The 16,691-nt window shown below is 31.9% G+C and overlaps 1 protein-coding gene across 1 annotated transcript in view; it reads right to left on the bottom strand.

The window, feature by feature from the left end:
• ARSL (arylsulfatase L) overlaps positions 1–16,452 on the bottom strand; it is a 32,044-nt gene extending 15,592 nt beyond the window's left edge. The window contains exons 1-7 of the mRNA XM_051984576.1: positions 16,335–16,452; positions 8,656–8,712; positions 7,456–7,605; positions 6,821–6,942; positions 4,102–4,224; positions 1,540–1,963; positions 139–275 (exon numbers count right to left, since the gene is read on the bottom strand). Coding sequence (XP_051840536.1) covers positions 139–275; positions 1,540–1,963; positions 4,102–4,224; positions 6,821–6,942; positions 7,456–7,605; positions 8,656–8,678 — 979 coding nt within the window. The 5' untranslated portion in view covers positions 8,679–8,712; positions 16,335–16,452. The remainder of the gene's footprint in view (positions 1–138; positions 276–1,539; positions 1,964–4,101; positions 4,225–6,820; positions 6,943–7,455; positions 7,606–8,655; positions 8,713–16,334) is intronic.
• Between the last annotated feature and the right edge of the window lie 239 nt (positions 16,453–16,691).

Raw genomic sequence — 16,691 nt, 5'->3', positions numbered from 1 at the left:
CTTATACATTTGGCATTTTTTAGTAGTTATGTGGATTTCACTTGAATCAACCTATACTTTGCATCCCTAACATTGTTTTCCTAACTGATGCATTGACTAAATAACAAGAATAATTTCTACTTGCAAACATTTACTTACCCACCATCCAGTCCATCTCCTCTACATTATCACCATATAATCCATGTTTGCTCCTTTGGAGAAACTTCTCTGTAGTAACAAGCGGTGTGTGCACATGTAAGAAGGAAATGATGAGAAGGAAAGGCTCGTGCTTGTTCCTAAAATTAAAAATATTATATATATATATATATATATATTATATTAGAACCATTTAATTATAAAAAATGGCTAACAAAGCAAATATATCAAATGCTGATTTTAATATTTATCTTGATATGCTCAACAGTCAATCATTTATATGTGTTGCTTTGTTCAGTCATTTTTCAATTGTGTTTGAGTCTTTGTGACTCCATTTAGGGTTTTCTTGACAGAGATCCTAGAGTGGTTTGTCATTTCCTTCTCCAGTTCATTTTACACATGAGGAAACTGAGACAAACAGGATTAAGTGACCTGCTCAGGATCAAACAGTAAGTAAAATTTGAACTCAGGTCTTTCTGACTACAGATCTGATGCTCTATTTACTGTTCCACCTATGCATATATTCTCAGTTAAATTTGCCCTGTATTTTAAAAGATTCTTTCGAGGCTGTTGCATTATTACATGTCTTGCTGCCATATAATAACTCTTCTAAAATATTAATGTTGAAAAGAAGAGATTTTGCTTTCATAGGAAGCTTGAAGTCTGTAAAATGACTTCCCAGTTCCCTGAAAACAATCCAATCTGCTATTTACTTCCTGCTCAAATGCAAAGGAAGAATCAAAAATCATTATCATCTAAAGGACAATGGAGAGACATATCAGAGTGAGCAGGCTTTTAAAAAATATATCCAATGAGAAACTGTGATAAACAGGAATGAAATATATTATTCCAATGATAGGAAGAGAAGATGAGCGGGCAAAATTGCAAAATGACATCTGAACAGCCAGTGATCCACCATTAGCTTGGCAATGTCAGCAGAAACAAAGAAAGATCTTCTCTGTCTTTTTGAAGCACAAGGACAACAGTCACATTAAATGAGCTGACCTACATGGCATTGGAACTATAGGATTAGAAGGAAGTGCTGAATCAATGAGAACATGGATCCATTTGAATAGATAGAACTTATAGAAGAAAGTATGTATTGGAAACAAAGTACTACATCATTGAAACAATGAAATATTTTCAAGTCATATAAAATAACACTCAAAAACTTCAGGCAAAACTGAACAAATTTTAATCTATAACCAATTTACAAATATATATGTGTATATATATGTATATGCACATATACACACATACATATATATATGTATAAATCTGTCTATTTAAAAAGCCAAGATACCTTAAACATTATTTATTTCCTAAGACTATATACATTGATCTATTCTTCATTTACCTGAATAACTGGCATAATGTAGATAAAATGCTATAGTTATAGCTTACCTTTCAATAAATGAAAGTGCTTCTTTCAGAATAAGGTAAGTAGTTCTTTTGAAATTCATTGGTTGTTCAGTAATAGTATGATTTCGCATCAGGAAACAATCCCCATACTTAATCAAGATATAAAGGAAGTGCTGTGTCAGGAAAAATAAGAAACCAATGATGGCAATGCCTATGGTTATCTTCCATGGAACTGGAAATAGACCAGTGAATCTACCAATGGTAAATGTGAATATAGCTAGGACTATGATCTGAATGTAAAAGTTAAGTCTCATCTCCAGTTTTTCACGCTTCTCAGATAATACAGAATATTCACAATCACCCATTAAGGAAAACGGCATTCCATAAAAAAAGTCAAAACCATGGTTCAATGGATGATGACAGTGGTCAATTCTGGATTCACAATTGAGTCCCAAGTGCCATTTTCCTGAAAATTGAAAGTTAGAGTGAATAAACTGATTTCATTATTATGACTGATATTATAATGACTACTGTTTTACAATATAATTATGATCCTCTTATTTAAGAGTACTCAAATTCCGTAATGTGAATGGATGTTATCCCTGGATTCTTCAAACTCTGACATGAATAGAAAGGTCAGAAATGATGACAATATTTTAAGTCATATATTTCTCATCTAGCAATCTTAGATTACTTCACAAATATTAATTAGCTTTTGTCTTATTAAATTTTTTAAAAGCTGAAATGCTTTCTTTAACTGAACCACCATAGCTGTAGGAAATCACTTAAACTATTAATGTTGCTATGATATACATCTTCAGTGGAGAACTGATGAATTCTAAATATAGAATGAAATAGTCTTTTCCCTTTCTTAATTTTTCTTAACTTTTTATTTATTTATTTGCAACATGGCTAAAGTGAAAATATACTTTACATGACTTCACATGTCATTATTATTACTAAAATTATTACAAAAAAGAAGTAGCAAATTCTGAGAAGACAGACTTTTGTCAATAAAGAAAAAACTTTTAAAAATTATCAATATTGTTGGTAAAAATGTTACTTGATCTAATCATTCTAAAAATAATTGGGAATTATGCTGGAAAAGTGACTAAACTTTATAAACCTTTTTGTCCAATTGTAAATCTGGTAGCCTTAAAAACCTTAAGGAGTTCAGAAATAGAAAGATAGGTTCCATGTATACCAAAATATTTATAACAATATCTTTTGTGGTAGAAAAAATGGAATATGATGTCAATGCACACAAATTTGGAAAGGGCTGAGTAGATTGTACTACATGATAGTAATAGAATATTACTATTTTTGCACTACATGATAGTAATAGAATATTACTACATTTTAAAAACTAAGTATGCAAAATTTATACAAATTTGGGAAGATTTGCATGAAGTGATGCAGAGCACAATAAGTAACCAGAGACCAATATATATAATTACTAAAATAAGACAAGAGAGATAAACAGCATTGAAAAAAAAATTAGAATTAAGATCAGCACAATAACCAATCAGCTCCAGAAAACCACTGATAACTGAGATAAGGATTAGCATACTCTCGATGTAGAATAAAGCATATATCATGAAAATTAATCAATATTCCATTTTGTTTTATCTAGCTATACTTTTTTGAAACAGAAAGAGAAATTCATATAGGGAATGTGAAATTATAGCACTTATCAAATAATAATAAAAAGCATTAGTAAGCCATTAAAGTGAAAGCCCAAGCAAAACTTATTTCATTTGGAAAAATTTGCATGCCCTTTCAAGCAAAGAACTTGATCTGGACAAGTAATCTCACCAAGTAAAATCTTTGTTGTCATTGTGTTTTTTTCAATCACTTTCAATTATCTCTGAGTCTCTGTGACCCCATTTGGGTTTCTCTTGGCAAAGATATTGCCATTTTTTTTTTTTTGTTTGCTATTTTCTTCAGCTCATTTTACAGATAACTGAGGCAAGTAGGGCTAAATGACTTGTTTAGGGTCATGTAGCTAGCAAAAGTCTGAGTACAGATTTGAACTCAGGCCTAACAATCCAATCACTGTGCTACATGAGTAGGAGTGGTCAATGGTTCTGCTAGTTTATTGTCTTTACCCATAGAGACAACCCATATTGGACACATGATGATTAATAAATGCTTTATGGACAGGAAATTTCAAGCAATTTTAATATTCTATTTAAAATTATGACTGCTGTATTTTAATTAGTATATTTGAATATGCAATGATTATAATGAACAGTGGATTATCTCTTTCCCTGTAAAGAATAAATGTTCTTTTCTAGCCTTATTTCATCTATGCTGCCTTATTGTGATCCACAGAAAAAGATAATTTATTCATGATTATTTTATTGAGGTTTAAATGTGGCTATTTTGTTTCTATGTGGAGAATTATATTATGAATGATTCACAGGTGGCAAAATAATAGCTTAAGGGTACACACATAAATTTTAAGATTTTAAATGGTATTATTCATGACACCTGGATATGTTTTATTAAAGAATTCTCATACTTAAAATTTTATCCCTACATTTTAGATGTTAGACTTTCTCTAAATTATAATATTATGGATACCCTCAAAAATCTACATACCTATTAGTCCAGTAGTATAGCCTTCTTTTTGTAGTATCTTTGCAAAGGTTGTTTCATTGGAAGGGAGGCCTCCAGATGTCGCAGTCCATTGAAGAACAGGAAGGCCATTATAAGAAGTCATGCCTTAGATGAATATGGTTTATAAAGAACATGATTCTTTTAAAAGTTTGTTTTTATTACTTAAAATAAATTACTAATAAAACTTTGAGAAACATTTCAAATCTATCAGATTTAATGATCAACTTAATATTTAATTTTTGACAAGAAAAAAATAAGTTGACATATTTAAAGAAATAATAGTATTGCTATGATTTAAATAAGTCATAAATAAAAATATGATCAGTAAATCAATTGAATCAGTAAACCAAGAATTAGAAAATGAACATTTTTTTACATAGGTTGGAATGTGCAACTTTGAGGTTGATGATTCTTTCAAGCAATTATGTTTAAACTGAAAGTCATGAGATGGGTAGCCTTGATTCAAATAAAATAAAGAAAAATCTAAGGACAGAATGATTAGTATGGAAAATCACAACAGATATAACACAGTGTGGTTAGGAATATTTGAGGAGGGCTTCATGGATGAGGTAATATTTCATATATCTGGATTTTAGTTTGCTCAGCTCTAAAGTTGGATTACTTAGACTAGATATTAGTAAAGGTCCTTTACTAATCTAAAGTTATTTTATTCTGTGAAATGTTTGCACAGCCTAAGAGTAAATGCAGAATCCAAAGATACATATAGATAATATTTAGAAAGTGAGAAATTTTGACTGTGTGAAAATTAAATATTATTTTCTCCTATTCTCTATTTGATGGAATGCAATATTCTTGAAAATTGTATTTTTTCTTTTTCTCCTTGGATATCCAGCAACTATCATAGTGATTAGCAAATAGGAGCTTAATAAATAATTGTTGATTGATCAACCTTCTATGAATTACAGCAGACTCTTTTTTTCCTCTAGTGTCTCACCTAATTTTGTCACTAATTATTGACTGTGGTTCACCAATTCTTTCACATCAAAACATTTTTTAAACTGTAGCATTAAATCTTTTTTTAAAAATTTATTTACAAGATATATGCATGGGTAATTTTTCAGAGTTGACAATTGCAAAACCTTTTGTTCCAACTTTCCCCTCCTTTCCCCCACCCCTTCCCCCAGATGGCAGGTTGACCAATACATGTAGGATTAAACCTTAACAACATAATTTGATTCAGTACTTTAGGCCTGTCTTGCTTTGATATTCTATTTAAAATTACTCCAAAGGGCATTGAACATAATTCTTATTATTAACTAGAAAAAATATGGTGAAATTTATTCAATGGGAAAGTATGTTATTTCTAGGAACACTGAATGGAAAGCATCTACTCAACTTATATTATTTTTTTTCTATAATGTTGCAATCACAACTTATATCACTGTGCCCTGTTAACTAGATCTTCCTTAATTTCCTTATCTGTACCTTCTTCTTCAAAAATTGTATTATTCCCCATTTGTTTTTCAGTTGTACTACTGTCAATTAAGTCATGACTATTAATTGGTTAGGTGAAGAACATGGTTATGACATTGCTCATCAGGTGTTGATATTCTATTTTGTCTTTGTACAATAAATAAAATTCCTTTGTTAAACCAGAAAAAAATTCAGAGAACTAAGTCAATTTTTCAATGCACAGAAGATATTCTAGAAATCTTGGCTGCCTTAGAAGGCTCATTTATAATTCCAGATGCTCACATTTGACAATATTGGGTATCAATGCAGAAATACTCTGGATCTTGGATTAGAAAATTATGGAGATACCACAATAATCTAATTGGGAGACATTTGTATGATCATTGCAGAACAAAAATTGATGGAAATTTTTGATGAATCCAATTTATTTTTGTGAAAGTTGCTCTGCTGTTATGATGTGTTGATATGACCTGCTATTAAGAATATACATACATACATACATACACACATACACACACACACACACACACACATATGGCTATGATAGATTACATTAATTAAAACATGTAGCCTCATTTCATTTTCAAATGCTCAAGGAGATTATAAACTTTAAACACTTTTTTCATCTTCCTAGAGAAGGATAACAATGTAATTTTTATTAGAAAGCAGAGGCCAAATCATCAACAGTTCCTAGAAGCAATACCCTGAGACACTGAACTGCAGTTGTGACATTATGATTTAGAACTAGAAGGAGTCTACAACTCATTTAATATAATTTTCTCATTTTACAAATGAGGAAACAGTGTCTCAAAGAGCTTAAAAGATTTGCCCAAGTTCATACAATTAAAAAGTACTAGCGCTATGAAGCAAACCTCAATTTTCTGATGCAAAATTCACTCTTTTATTTCACACTAGTCTCTTATTCTTGTCAAAGAATGAAAAGAATTTAAGACTGATAGATATAAAGTTTAGATAGTGATTATGGGCATGTCAAAAATAAAAATGCTTTTTTTGGGGTAAGATTATTTCTGATATGACAACTGAAAATATCTAATAGAAGAAAAATATGTAAATTCTACTTTAGAAAAATTCTATTACACATTTAATTTTATGTCAAGGCAAAAGAAGTTTATTTTGATCACAGTTTCTAAAGATGTTGGTTTATCTAAATAGTCAAAAATATCAGTTCCTTAATAAGAATTTTTAATAATTAAAAAAATATTAATGAGAAGGATATATGCTGTGGTAATGTAAGAAAGTTTCTAACCTGATCGAATAGGGTATCTTCCAGTTAAGAAAGCAGCTCTGCTGGGGGTACAAACGGAAGCTGCAGCTAAGTGCTGAGTAAATTTTATTCCTTCTTTTGCAAGCCTGTCAATATTTGGTGTCCTAATAAGGAAAAAAAATATGATTGAATTCATTTTTTAAATGAAATATAAAATTATATGTTTAAAAAGAAAAGGAAAGTATTGAGCTTCATTACATTAAAAATATTTCTATCTAGTAAAAACATCTTATTTACCAGCAATCTCTTAACTAACACTTTATATATTCATATAATAATGATTTAAGATCTTAAAGATGACAAAAGTCTGAAACACTGCAATTTTCAATAGAATATGCCCATTCAAAGAAATATTAATTCAACTCAAGAATTTATCAAATTTTTAATGGGTTAATGAACTTAGTAAAGCAGGCCTTCCCTTTATCAGTGCAGATCTCATTCATCTCATAAGTGCTTTTGAGGGATCCCTAGGAAAAAAAATGTTATTACTCGTCTTTGAAATGTCTGTCTATGTAGCCTTTGTAGTCTGGATACTATATAGCCATTCCTTTCATCTTTTTAGTATATTATGTGTACATAAAATAAAGCAGAGAATTAAATAGTTCTTTGTTCTTTACCTTATTGTACTGTTACCATAGCAACCTATGTCTCCAATACCAAGATCATCTGCTAGTAAAAGAACAATATTTGGCTTCAAGTTGGGTAAACAGTTTGATTTCGATGGTTTCAAAATCAGGAATGTTAGCATTGTAATGGACAGAGAGGTCCTGAAATATAAAATAAAGAAAATATAACCTAGCGTTCATTCCAGTTCTAAAAACCAATTGTTAATTATTCAGTTTTTATAAATGATACCTCTTTAGATAGGGAAAGCAGAGATATATATTTGGAGATAAAAATAATTTTAAAACAAATGATATACATAAAAATAAAACACTATGAGCTTATGGCTTTAGCTATTATTTCTTATCATGAATACAGGAATAATACAAGATCTCTTTTCATATGGTCACATTGGTTACTGATTGGAAATTTTATTCAGAGATTTGTAAGGATATATACTCCTGGAAATTTTTTTATCTAAATGATACATAATTAGTCTTGAATATTTGTTGAACATGATCAGAATTGAAGTGTTAAAGATGGACAAAGAGGAGAGGAAAAGTGGAATAATTAAGAGCTCTGATACCTCTCTTCACACCTTAAAGGTATCTTGTAGTTTTAATGTGAAAGTATTAAATAACTTAGATTTAACAAATCTGAATCAAAGTGGAATGACTCTACTTATTCTTGATGGGAAGATAAAAACTCAAAATCTACAGGGATACGTGTTTTGGCAATATCTATAACTCCTTAAAGACAATATTATCTATGGACACATTGAAGTAAAGGAATGATTATGCTTTTATGCATGTATCAACAGAGTTATTGGTTGTTCTTTCTCTGCCAACACACAGTGACTGTGCCAAAGCCTAGGGAGCAAGGGAAGCAGCAGATTGCCATATATACTATAGAATTTAAGTAATTATACTTTTCTAGGAAGTAGTGACATGAGACAGATTAATTTTAATAGTTTTCTAATCAGCTTCCAAATATTTGTACGTCATTAGAGTTTTATACCTTGTGTTTTAGTTTACCTTTTATTTTTTCTGGGCCTGGGAGGCAATAATTTGAAATATATACCCAATTCCAGATAATTGAAATATCCTCTGGTGATAGAGCACTACAGAATCAGCAATGCAATAGAAAATCATGTCAAAATATATAAAAATAAATAAGAACAAATGTCATAATTAAGAATATCAAACTTATCTTACCAAGTATTTTCCTGATGTAGCATGCTATCTACTTTCTTGGAAGAAGAAATCAAGGTTCTGCATCAGAAACAAAACAAGCAAAAATATATAAATCACCCAAGAGATTAAAGTGAAAACGCAAAATTAGAAAAAAATTTTAGATAGGTATAATTCTATGCCTTCACTCACAATGATTCTACCCTGTCTCAGTCTCTTCCTGTACCTAAGGGCTTTCTTGTAGTTCTTAGTTAAGCAGTTTAAAGGGAGCAATGGAAAACTCTAGCAGAATGACAATAAAAAATGTCCTTCTCAGTAAAAACTTAAATGGAAAAGTTCAGTAAATTGAAAGAAAAAAGAAAAGGTATATAAAAAATGCTCCAAATGACTATTGATTAAATAAATGCAAATTAAAACAACTCTGAGATACCACTTCACACCTCTCAGATTGGATAATAGGAAAAGATAATGATAAATGTTGGAGGGAACGTGGGAAAACTGGGATACATTATTGATGGAGTTGTGAAATGATACAACCTTTCTGAAAAGCAATTTGAAATTATGTTCAAAGGGCTATAAAACTGTCCCAGCAGTGCCATTACTAAGTCTGTATCCCAAGGAAATCATAAAGGAGGAAAAAGGACCCACATGTGCAACAATGTTTGTAGCAGCTTTTTTTTTTTTTTTTTTTTTTTGGTAACAAAGATTTGGAAAATGAGTAGATGCCCTTCAATTGGGGAAGGGCTGAACAAGTTGTAGTATATGAAGGTAATGGAATATTATTGTTCTTTAAAAATGATGAACAAACAGATTTGAGAAAGGCTTGGAAAGATTTACATGAATTGGATGATGAGCGAAACAAGCTAAACCAGAAATACATTGTACACAATACCAGCAAGAATATGTGATGAACAACTAAAGACATGGTTCTTCTCACTGGTTCAGTGATCCAAAGCAATTCCAATAGATTTTGGATAGAAAAGGCCATCTGCATTCAGAAAAAGAACTAAGGAGACTGAATATAAGTCAATACATACTATGTTCACTTCTTTTTCTGTTTTTTAAAAAAAATATCTCTCATGTTTTTTCCCTTTTGCTCTGATTTTTCTCTCCCAATATGATTCATAAAGCAATGTGTATAAAAAATAAATTTACTAGAAAAAAAAAGAAAAAGAGAAGGAACAGTAAAGGAAAATTTCAGATTGTAAAGAATTAGCTTTAAATATGAAATGAAGAGAAGAATTAAATTATGTAACATTTACATTCTATAATTGGGATTGTATTAGTAGGTAGGAAGTAAAATAAAATTCCTAGGACTTTTATTCAATTAGGAAAACCTCTATAGGTATGACATGATTTTAACAGACTTTGAGAAAAGCAAGTGATAGGAAGCTTCCAGTTAAGCAAAGAGTGTTTCCTGTTTTCATTCATTCATTTCATCCCTCTGAGCAAGTCATTGTTCAAGGGGCAGACAGGACCATGAAGTATGAAGTGGGATGAATGAGAGGGAACATGGAAATCTACTCTGGTTGGTGTGAATATACAATAAAACAAAAAGAAATAAAACAGACAAACAAGAAAGGGTCTTCCTCTCTTCATTGAAAAATCGGGGGAACAATAGGTGTGAAATGTCATATATGTTGTCAGTGTGGCTAATATGTTGGTTCTGTTTGCTGAATGACTTCCCTTCCCATTCTCTTATCTCCTTTGTTACAAAAGATGTACACTTGAGTGTGTGTGTGTGTATGTGTGTGTGTGTGTGTGTGGGGGGGGGGAGGAGGAGGGGATATTTTTAAAAATGATATGTAAAAGCAAAATTCAACAAAAATAAAACTAAATATTTAAAAATAGCAAATCCAAAGGTCTTCCTTTTGATTCAGCAGTCCTCATTCTGGGTATTTATCTTAGGAAATTCAAAAGCAGAAAGGACTAGTTCATAAATAACAATTTTTCATAGACACATCTCCTGTAATAACCAAAATGGAAAGCAAAAATGGAAAGCAAATGAGACTCTATAAGCCAGAGAATGATTGAACAAATCATGAAAATTAAAATGAAATATTGTACCATATGAAATTATGACAGCAATTCAGCAAAACATAAGATTTAGATGAATTGATGTAGATTGATGTAAGACAGAACTGGGATGACAATACATATGATAACTAGAGAAATATAAATGAACATTAAAAGCAAAATGAAATCTGGGGTATTATAATTACCTATATAATGACACTGTCCTGTGGGACCAATAATGAAATATGGAAAATACTGAATAATTAAAAATATGGAATAATTGATATGATGAAATCTGTACACTTGACAGACAGATTGGGGACAACACAGGACTCAATTTGAAGGATAAGACATTGTGAAATAAGAACTTTATTTCCATTCTCTATCCAAGCACAAATAGAGGGAAATATAAACTCTTAGAAAATGGGTGAAGAATATTTCTAAGTATCTACCAGATAATTGTGTCTTATGTCCCCCATTCTTAATTGCTATGCTCTTAGCATAAAATCAAAATCTCACATAAGGGACATCTTGATATGGAAGGATAAAGATCTTCAGATTTTCATACACTTATGTAACTCTTAATGAAGGACTCAGACTATGAATACACAAATAAATATAAATAGTGTCACAATGCCAAAAGGATTAAGAATTACTGCCCCCGGGGAGAGAGACCTGTAATTTATTTTTCTGGGTCACTCCAATTTTTTTTTAAACTTTCTCACTTGTATTAATTTTGTACAAGTCTCTGAGAACCAAGTGAGGACCCCAAAAGCTGTCAAAACTGCTGCTGGGACATTAGTAAAAGTAGAAACCAAAGTGCTGGGACTATCTGTGTTTGACATACTCAGAAAGGCCATCCTTGTCAGGCTTGATTGGATAGTTAATGACAAAGAATTTAAAACCTGGAATGGAATTTTCAGATCACCTAGTCCAAAAAGTTCTATGGACTTCTTAAAAACCACAGCATTTTGATAAGTATATTTCAATGTAACTGTTTTTCTTTGTAATCCTATATGTACTTATATTTTTATTTTAATGTATTTTAAATATTATTCTGAAAGAGGCCCATTGTTTATATTAGATCTCTAAATAGATCCATGACAAATAAAATGTTAAGAATTTCTCACTGTCTGAATCTTTCTCACTGAAACTATGCTCATTGATGAGTACAACATAGTTCTCTAATCACAGTTTAAAAGCAAACAAACTTCTGGAATGATAAATCCTGACAAAATCAAGAAGTTCCAAACTGAGGCTATAGTTAAGCTTAATTCTAATTTTGAAAAGATGCACACTCATATTGAAATTCTAATTCAATTTCTAAGTCTAATATTGAAAAATCATGAACTAGCTTCCTTTCCTAATCATATATTAACTTGACAGGGAAGCTAAGTAAATACCATGATGTCTCCAGGAGGAAGGTTTCAGGTCAAGATACTCAGACTATATTATATTGGCAGGATTCAATAAGGAAGAAAGAAAACCTAGTAAGAGGAGACTTTTTTTTTTTTTTTAAAAGAAGGTTATAGACCATTCTACTTCTGAAACTTAGATATAGATACAGTTTTATTCTTGAAATCTTCCTGTTCTTTGTTAGTGTCTAAAGGTGAAATTCACCAAATAGTGATTATGTATGATTCCAGTAATCTTAGTTACTATATGTGCCAGTGAAAGGATCCAGTTTTAGCCAGAACCTTAATTGTAGCTTTTGAGTGGCAGAGAGTTAGACAAAAATGCACATTCAACATGGAAAAATAGAAGATTGCCATCTTCATAGCAAATAGTACAGATTTAAACTTTGGGACATTGAAGGAAATTGGGATATTGAAGAAGGACATTTACTAAAGACATTCCTAACGGAACTGATTTGACACAATATTAATGGGTCCCGGTAATCATAAAAACATTGGTTCATATTGAGAAGAGACCTTTAGAGAGGATTCAAAACACAGAATCACAAATTTCAGTGTTAAAAGAATTTCAGTGGCTACTGAACCTAATAAATACCTGAAAAAGAAACTCATTTAAATGATAAATGATCATAGTCTTTGCTTGAAGACCTCCAATGTAAAGGAGAACTCTTGAGGTAACCCATTTATTTCTACATTTCTACAGTTTGTAAATAAGTTTTTCCTTTTTATATTGAGCATAAGTTGTCCTCTAGACAACTTCTGTTACCTCTGATTGTTCATAGTTTTGGCCTGTGGGACTACAACAAAAAACATGAATCCTTCTATGACAAGAGTTCTTCCAAAACTTGTACACATCTATCAATTCTTCTTTCTTAACATCTATCAATTCTTCTTTCTTCAAGACATTTCTTCTCCATTTAATACCTATAAGTTAATTCAACTGAACTTGATATGATTTAGGGACACCCTTACCATTCTGGGTACTTTCTATATTCCACATCTCAGTAAAATCTTTCCTAAAATGGAGCATTTAGAATATGTTAATGTGATCTTACCAGATCAGAGTACTTTATTCTTGAGTGTTGTATTTAACTCAACAACCTCATTTTAATGAAAAAACTGAGGTCAGAGAATACTAGTGACTTTCACAATGCATATAATTGCATTATAAGTAATACTGTAGTGTCAGGATAAAAACTTAGGTTCTTTAGCTCAAATTCAATTTTTTCCCCCTGATTTGATGCTGTGCAATCTAGATCACAATCTCCATTACTTTACTTTCCAAACTAAATATTTTTAGTAACATTTCATGTTAGTCATAGAGGTACAGTTACCTCTATGTAACCTTAGAGTTTCTTGGAGGAGAAAGAATATAGACCAGTTCCTCTAGCAAACCTCTAGAAAATGCACTAGACTGATTTTTGATAGAGAAAATCAAGAAAAAGTCAATGAGTCATCTTTTCAGGCCAGGGAGGTTCATGAAATGAGACAAATCTTCAGACATTGGGGATTAGTCAAGCCAAGAGCAGGGCCTAAAAGGGTGCCCACACTGGGCACCAGGAGGAAGCATCTGGGCAGGAAGAGATCCCAGAGGATCCCCAAATCAGTGCAGTAATGGGTGCCTTTTGGCAGCTCACTACACTCTACCCAGTTCTCAGTGTGCATCTATAGACTCAGGAGATGTGTCTATAAACAGAGATAATAGAAGTGTTCCTTAATGGGTCCCACCTCTATACTTAAGCAAGAAACAAGCTCAGAAGCAATCAATAGTCGAATGGCTCTGATTCCATGAATAGAATTCTAGCCTCCAGCCCAGGATGGAAACCTAAAAGATGATAATCAGAGTAGGAGTCTCAGGCCAAAGAGGAGCCCTTCAATTCAGTTTCTAAACCTGCAGAACCTCTTGAGAGGTTATTTCTCACTGATTTGAGTAATAGTTTAGTGAAATTCCTAATTAGACATATCAATAAATCCAGACATGGGTTAAGAACTTACAAAACTTGAACCACAAGTGTAGTGAGAAGACTTAGCCCTGATTAACCCACTTGGAACAATTCAAAGATTATAATAAGCCAATAATCTGAGCTGGGAAAACAGATGGAAAAAGACAGAAGTTCAGGCTATCCCTTTGCCATTAGAAGTGTACAGATCCTAGAACTATTACAAAATCTCATAGATTAGAGCTTATCCAACAGCTAACAATGGCACCTAGAATCTGGAACACCTGAATTCAAATCTGACCTCAGATTCTTACTAGATGCCTGATTCTATCTAGGATTTTGTAAAGTGGAACTAACACCTACCTCCCAGGGTTGTTGTCAAAATAAACCAATTTTTTAAAACAATTTTATCATTGCTAGTTTTTATTATTATTGTCATTAAATAAGAAGTCCAGGTAGACTCTTGCAGTGTGCTGTGTGGTGAAACTATAGTAAATCTAGAAAAGAAATAAAATATTTAGTAGGATTTCTCTTTTGGAAGTCATTAGACTTCCCAAATTACCAATGGTAATTTTTTCACTTTTTATTGGGCAAAGTTAAAAACATTTTTTTCCTTGGAAATAACTAAACCTATGCTTTATATTTTTTCACTAGCTACCAAAACAAAATGTTTTAGAAATAAGAACCTAAACTTTAGGTTTCAGATTAGAAAATCTTTGAGAATGCAACCAACTAATAAAATTCTTAGTTTCTTAATATTTTAGTGAAGATAAAGTGAAGATCTATGTAGGCTAACTACTTCCTCACCTTTTCCTTTCTTGCAATGCTTCTCATCCCCAGCCTCTCACAGGCTTAATATCTAGTCATTTGTATATCTCAAGGGCATTAGGAAAAATAAACTATGTATCAACAATTGTTAAATAAATTATTTGTTTTGCTTTTGCTTAGTAACAAAGGGATTACTACTGGAGATTACAAGATGAAATGCGACTAGGAAGAGGAGGCACTAGAGGAAGACATTCTGAGAAAACAGTAGATGTAATGGAAAATAAATTGAGAAAATCAGATGAAATAGATTCATAGCCTAATTCAGCACATTTTTGGTTGTATCCCTCTCATGTTTTCACTTCATATCTCTTAACTCCATTTTTTTTTACCAGATTTCCCAATCTTCTTTCTTCAATGCATTGTAACTGCATTTTATCATCCTTCTCTATTGTTTCTGTATTATTTTGTTTCCTTCTCTGGCTCTTCCCTTAGCTTCCCCTCCATGATTTCTTAATCCCAGTCAGGCTCCAAGATTCTAGGAGTCATGCATGGATCTTTCTTTTTATGGTACTTTAAAGCTTTACCTATAGTCCACTGGATATATTTGTGTTTCTAATGACTTCCCTAAGCACCATTTCTGCTTATCACTAGTCCATCCTGAGCTCTCTTAGTCTCTCCCTGGAAGACAAAGGACAAGCTTTAATATTTGAAAACAAGAAGTATATTCTTCTTCAAGTTTATGAGAAACAGAACAAACAGCAAGGGACAGGAACTCTTGCGCACTTCATTACTGTGTGGTAAACAGACTAGAATATTGGATAAAGTCAGGAAACCAGAGCTCACTGGCCTTAGATAATTACTAGCTGTGTGATTCTGAACAAGTCATTTAATTTCTCTCAGCCTTATTTTCTTCATTTGTAAAATCAATGATCTCTAATGTACAATCTCATTCTAAATCTATAAGCATATTATCTGCCTTAGGAGTTTCATGTTCTATAAGAAGAGATTATGGGACAAAACTAGCATAGGGAAATGGATTAATTGGCAATCTAATAGCTTCTTCCCAAACTCTTCTTTGTAATATATTCTGTATATTCTCTATGTTCTGAAAGAAAATCTGAATTTCATGCTACAAGACAGAGACAAACTGGCACTTCAAATTCTCTATTTGAGGATACTTTGTAGTGTTCAGTTGAACTTTAATATTTGCTGTCTAGTCCTTCCACTCCTCTTCCCTCTCCTTGCCCCTACTACATTCCTACCTACAAATACTTAAATAATTCTAGCACAACAAACAAGTTTGCTTACAAATTTCTTGTCAACATAAATTCTCCCCAAAGTCTCTTATTTAGAGTAATCGTTCAGCTTAAATCTGTATTTGATTTAATGACTTGAATTTACAAGAGTTTTATAATTTTCCACCACTCTAGTTTTGTAACATTTCCAATGAGAGCTTCCAAGAAAGTATAAAACTGCAGTGAATTGGCTTTTCTTTCTACATGGCCTCAACGCCTGGACATAGGACAAAAACAGACTGAAAAGTTACTTAGTAGATGCTAAGTACCTGTATGGGCTGCTATCACAATGTGCTATGTAGATCTGCGATGGGTTTCATTCGCTCCAAAAGTTTCAGAGAAATGCAGCCACATCCCTTGCCACAACCTAAGAATTCTCTGGTGGTTTCAGCCATTGGTCAAAATAAGTCAAAGCAGTCAGGATGGGAATGCGCATGTGCACTGCTAGGTGGCCTGAGGGGAAATCATTTTTCAAAAGAACAAAGTTTGGTTGCACCAGGCAGACCTGAGCAAAGTAAATCTCAAGTGTATTCTTTAATCCTGCTGCAATTTTTAAAAATTTCACTTCACCACAGTCTACTTCCTTTTCATATATTTGTAAATAGTAACAAAAAAAAGATTGGGAG

Source organism: Antechinus flavipes, chromosome 3 (assembly GCF_016432865.1).
Source record: "Antechinus flavipes isolate AdamAnt ecotype Samford, QLD, Australia chromosome 3, AdamAnt_v2, whole genome shotgun sequence".
Classification (NCBI taxonomy): domain Eukaryota; kingdom Metazoa; phylum Chordata; class Mammalia; order Dasyuromorphia; family Dasyuridae; genus Antechinus; species Antechinus flavipes.
The sequence above is the reverse complement of the archived record's forward strand: the minus strand, read 5'-3'. Positions and strand labels throughout refer to the sequence as shown.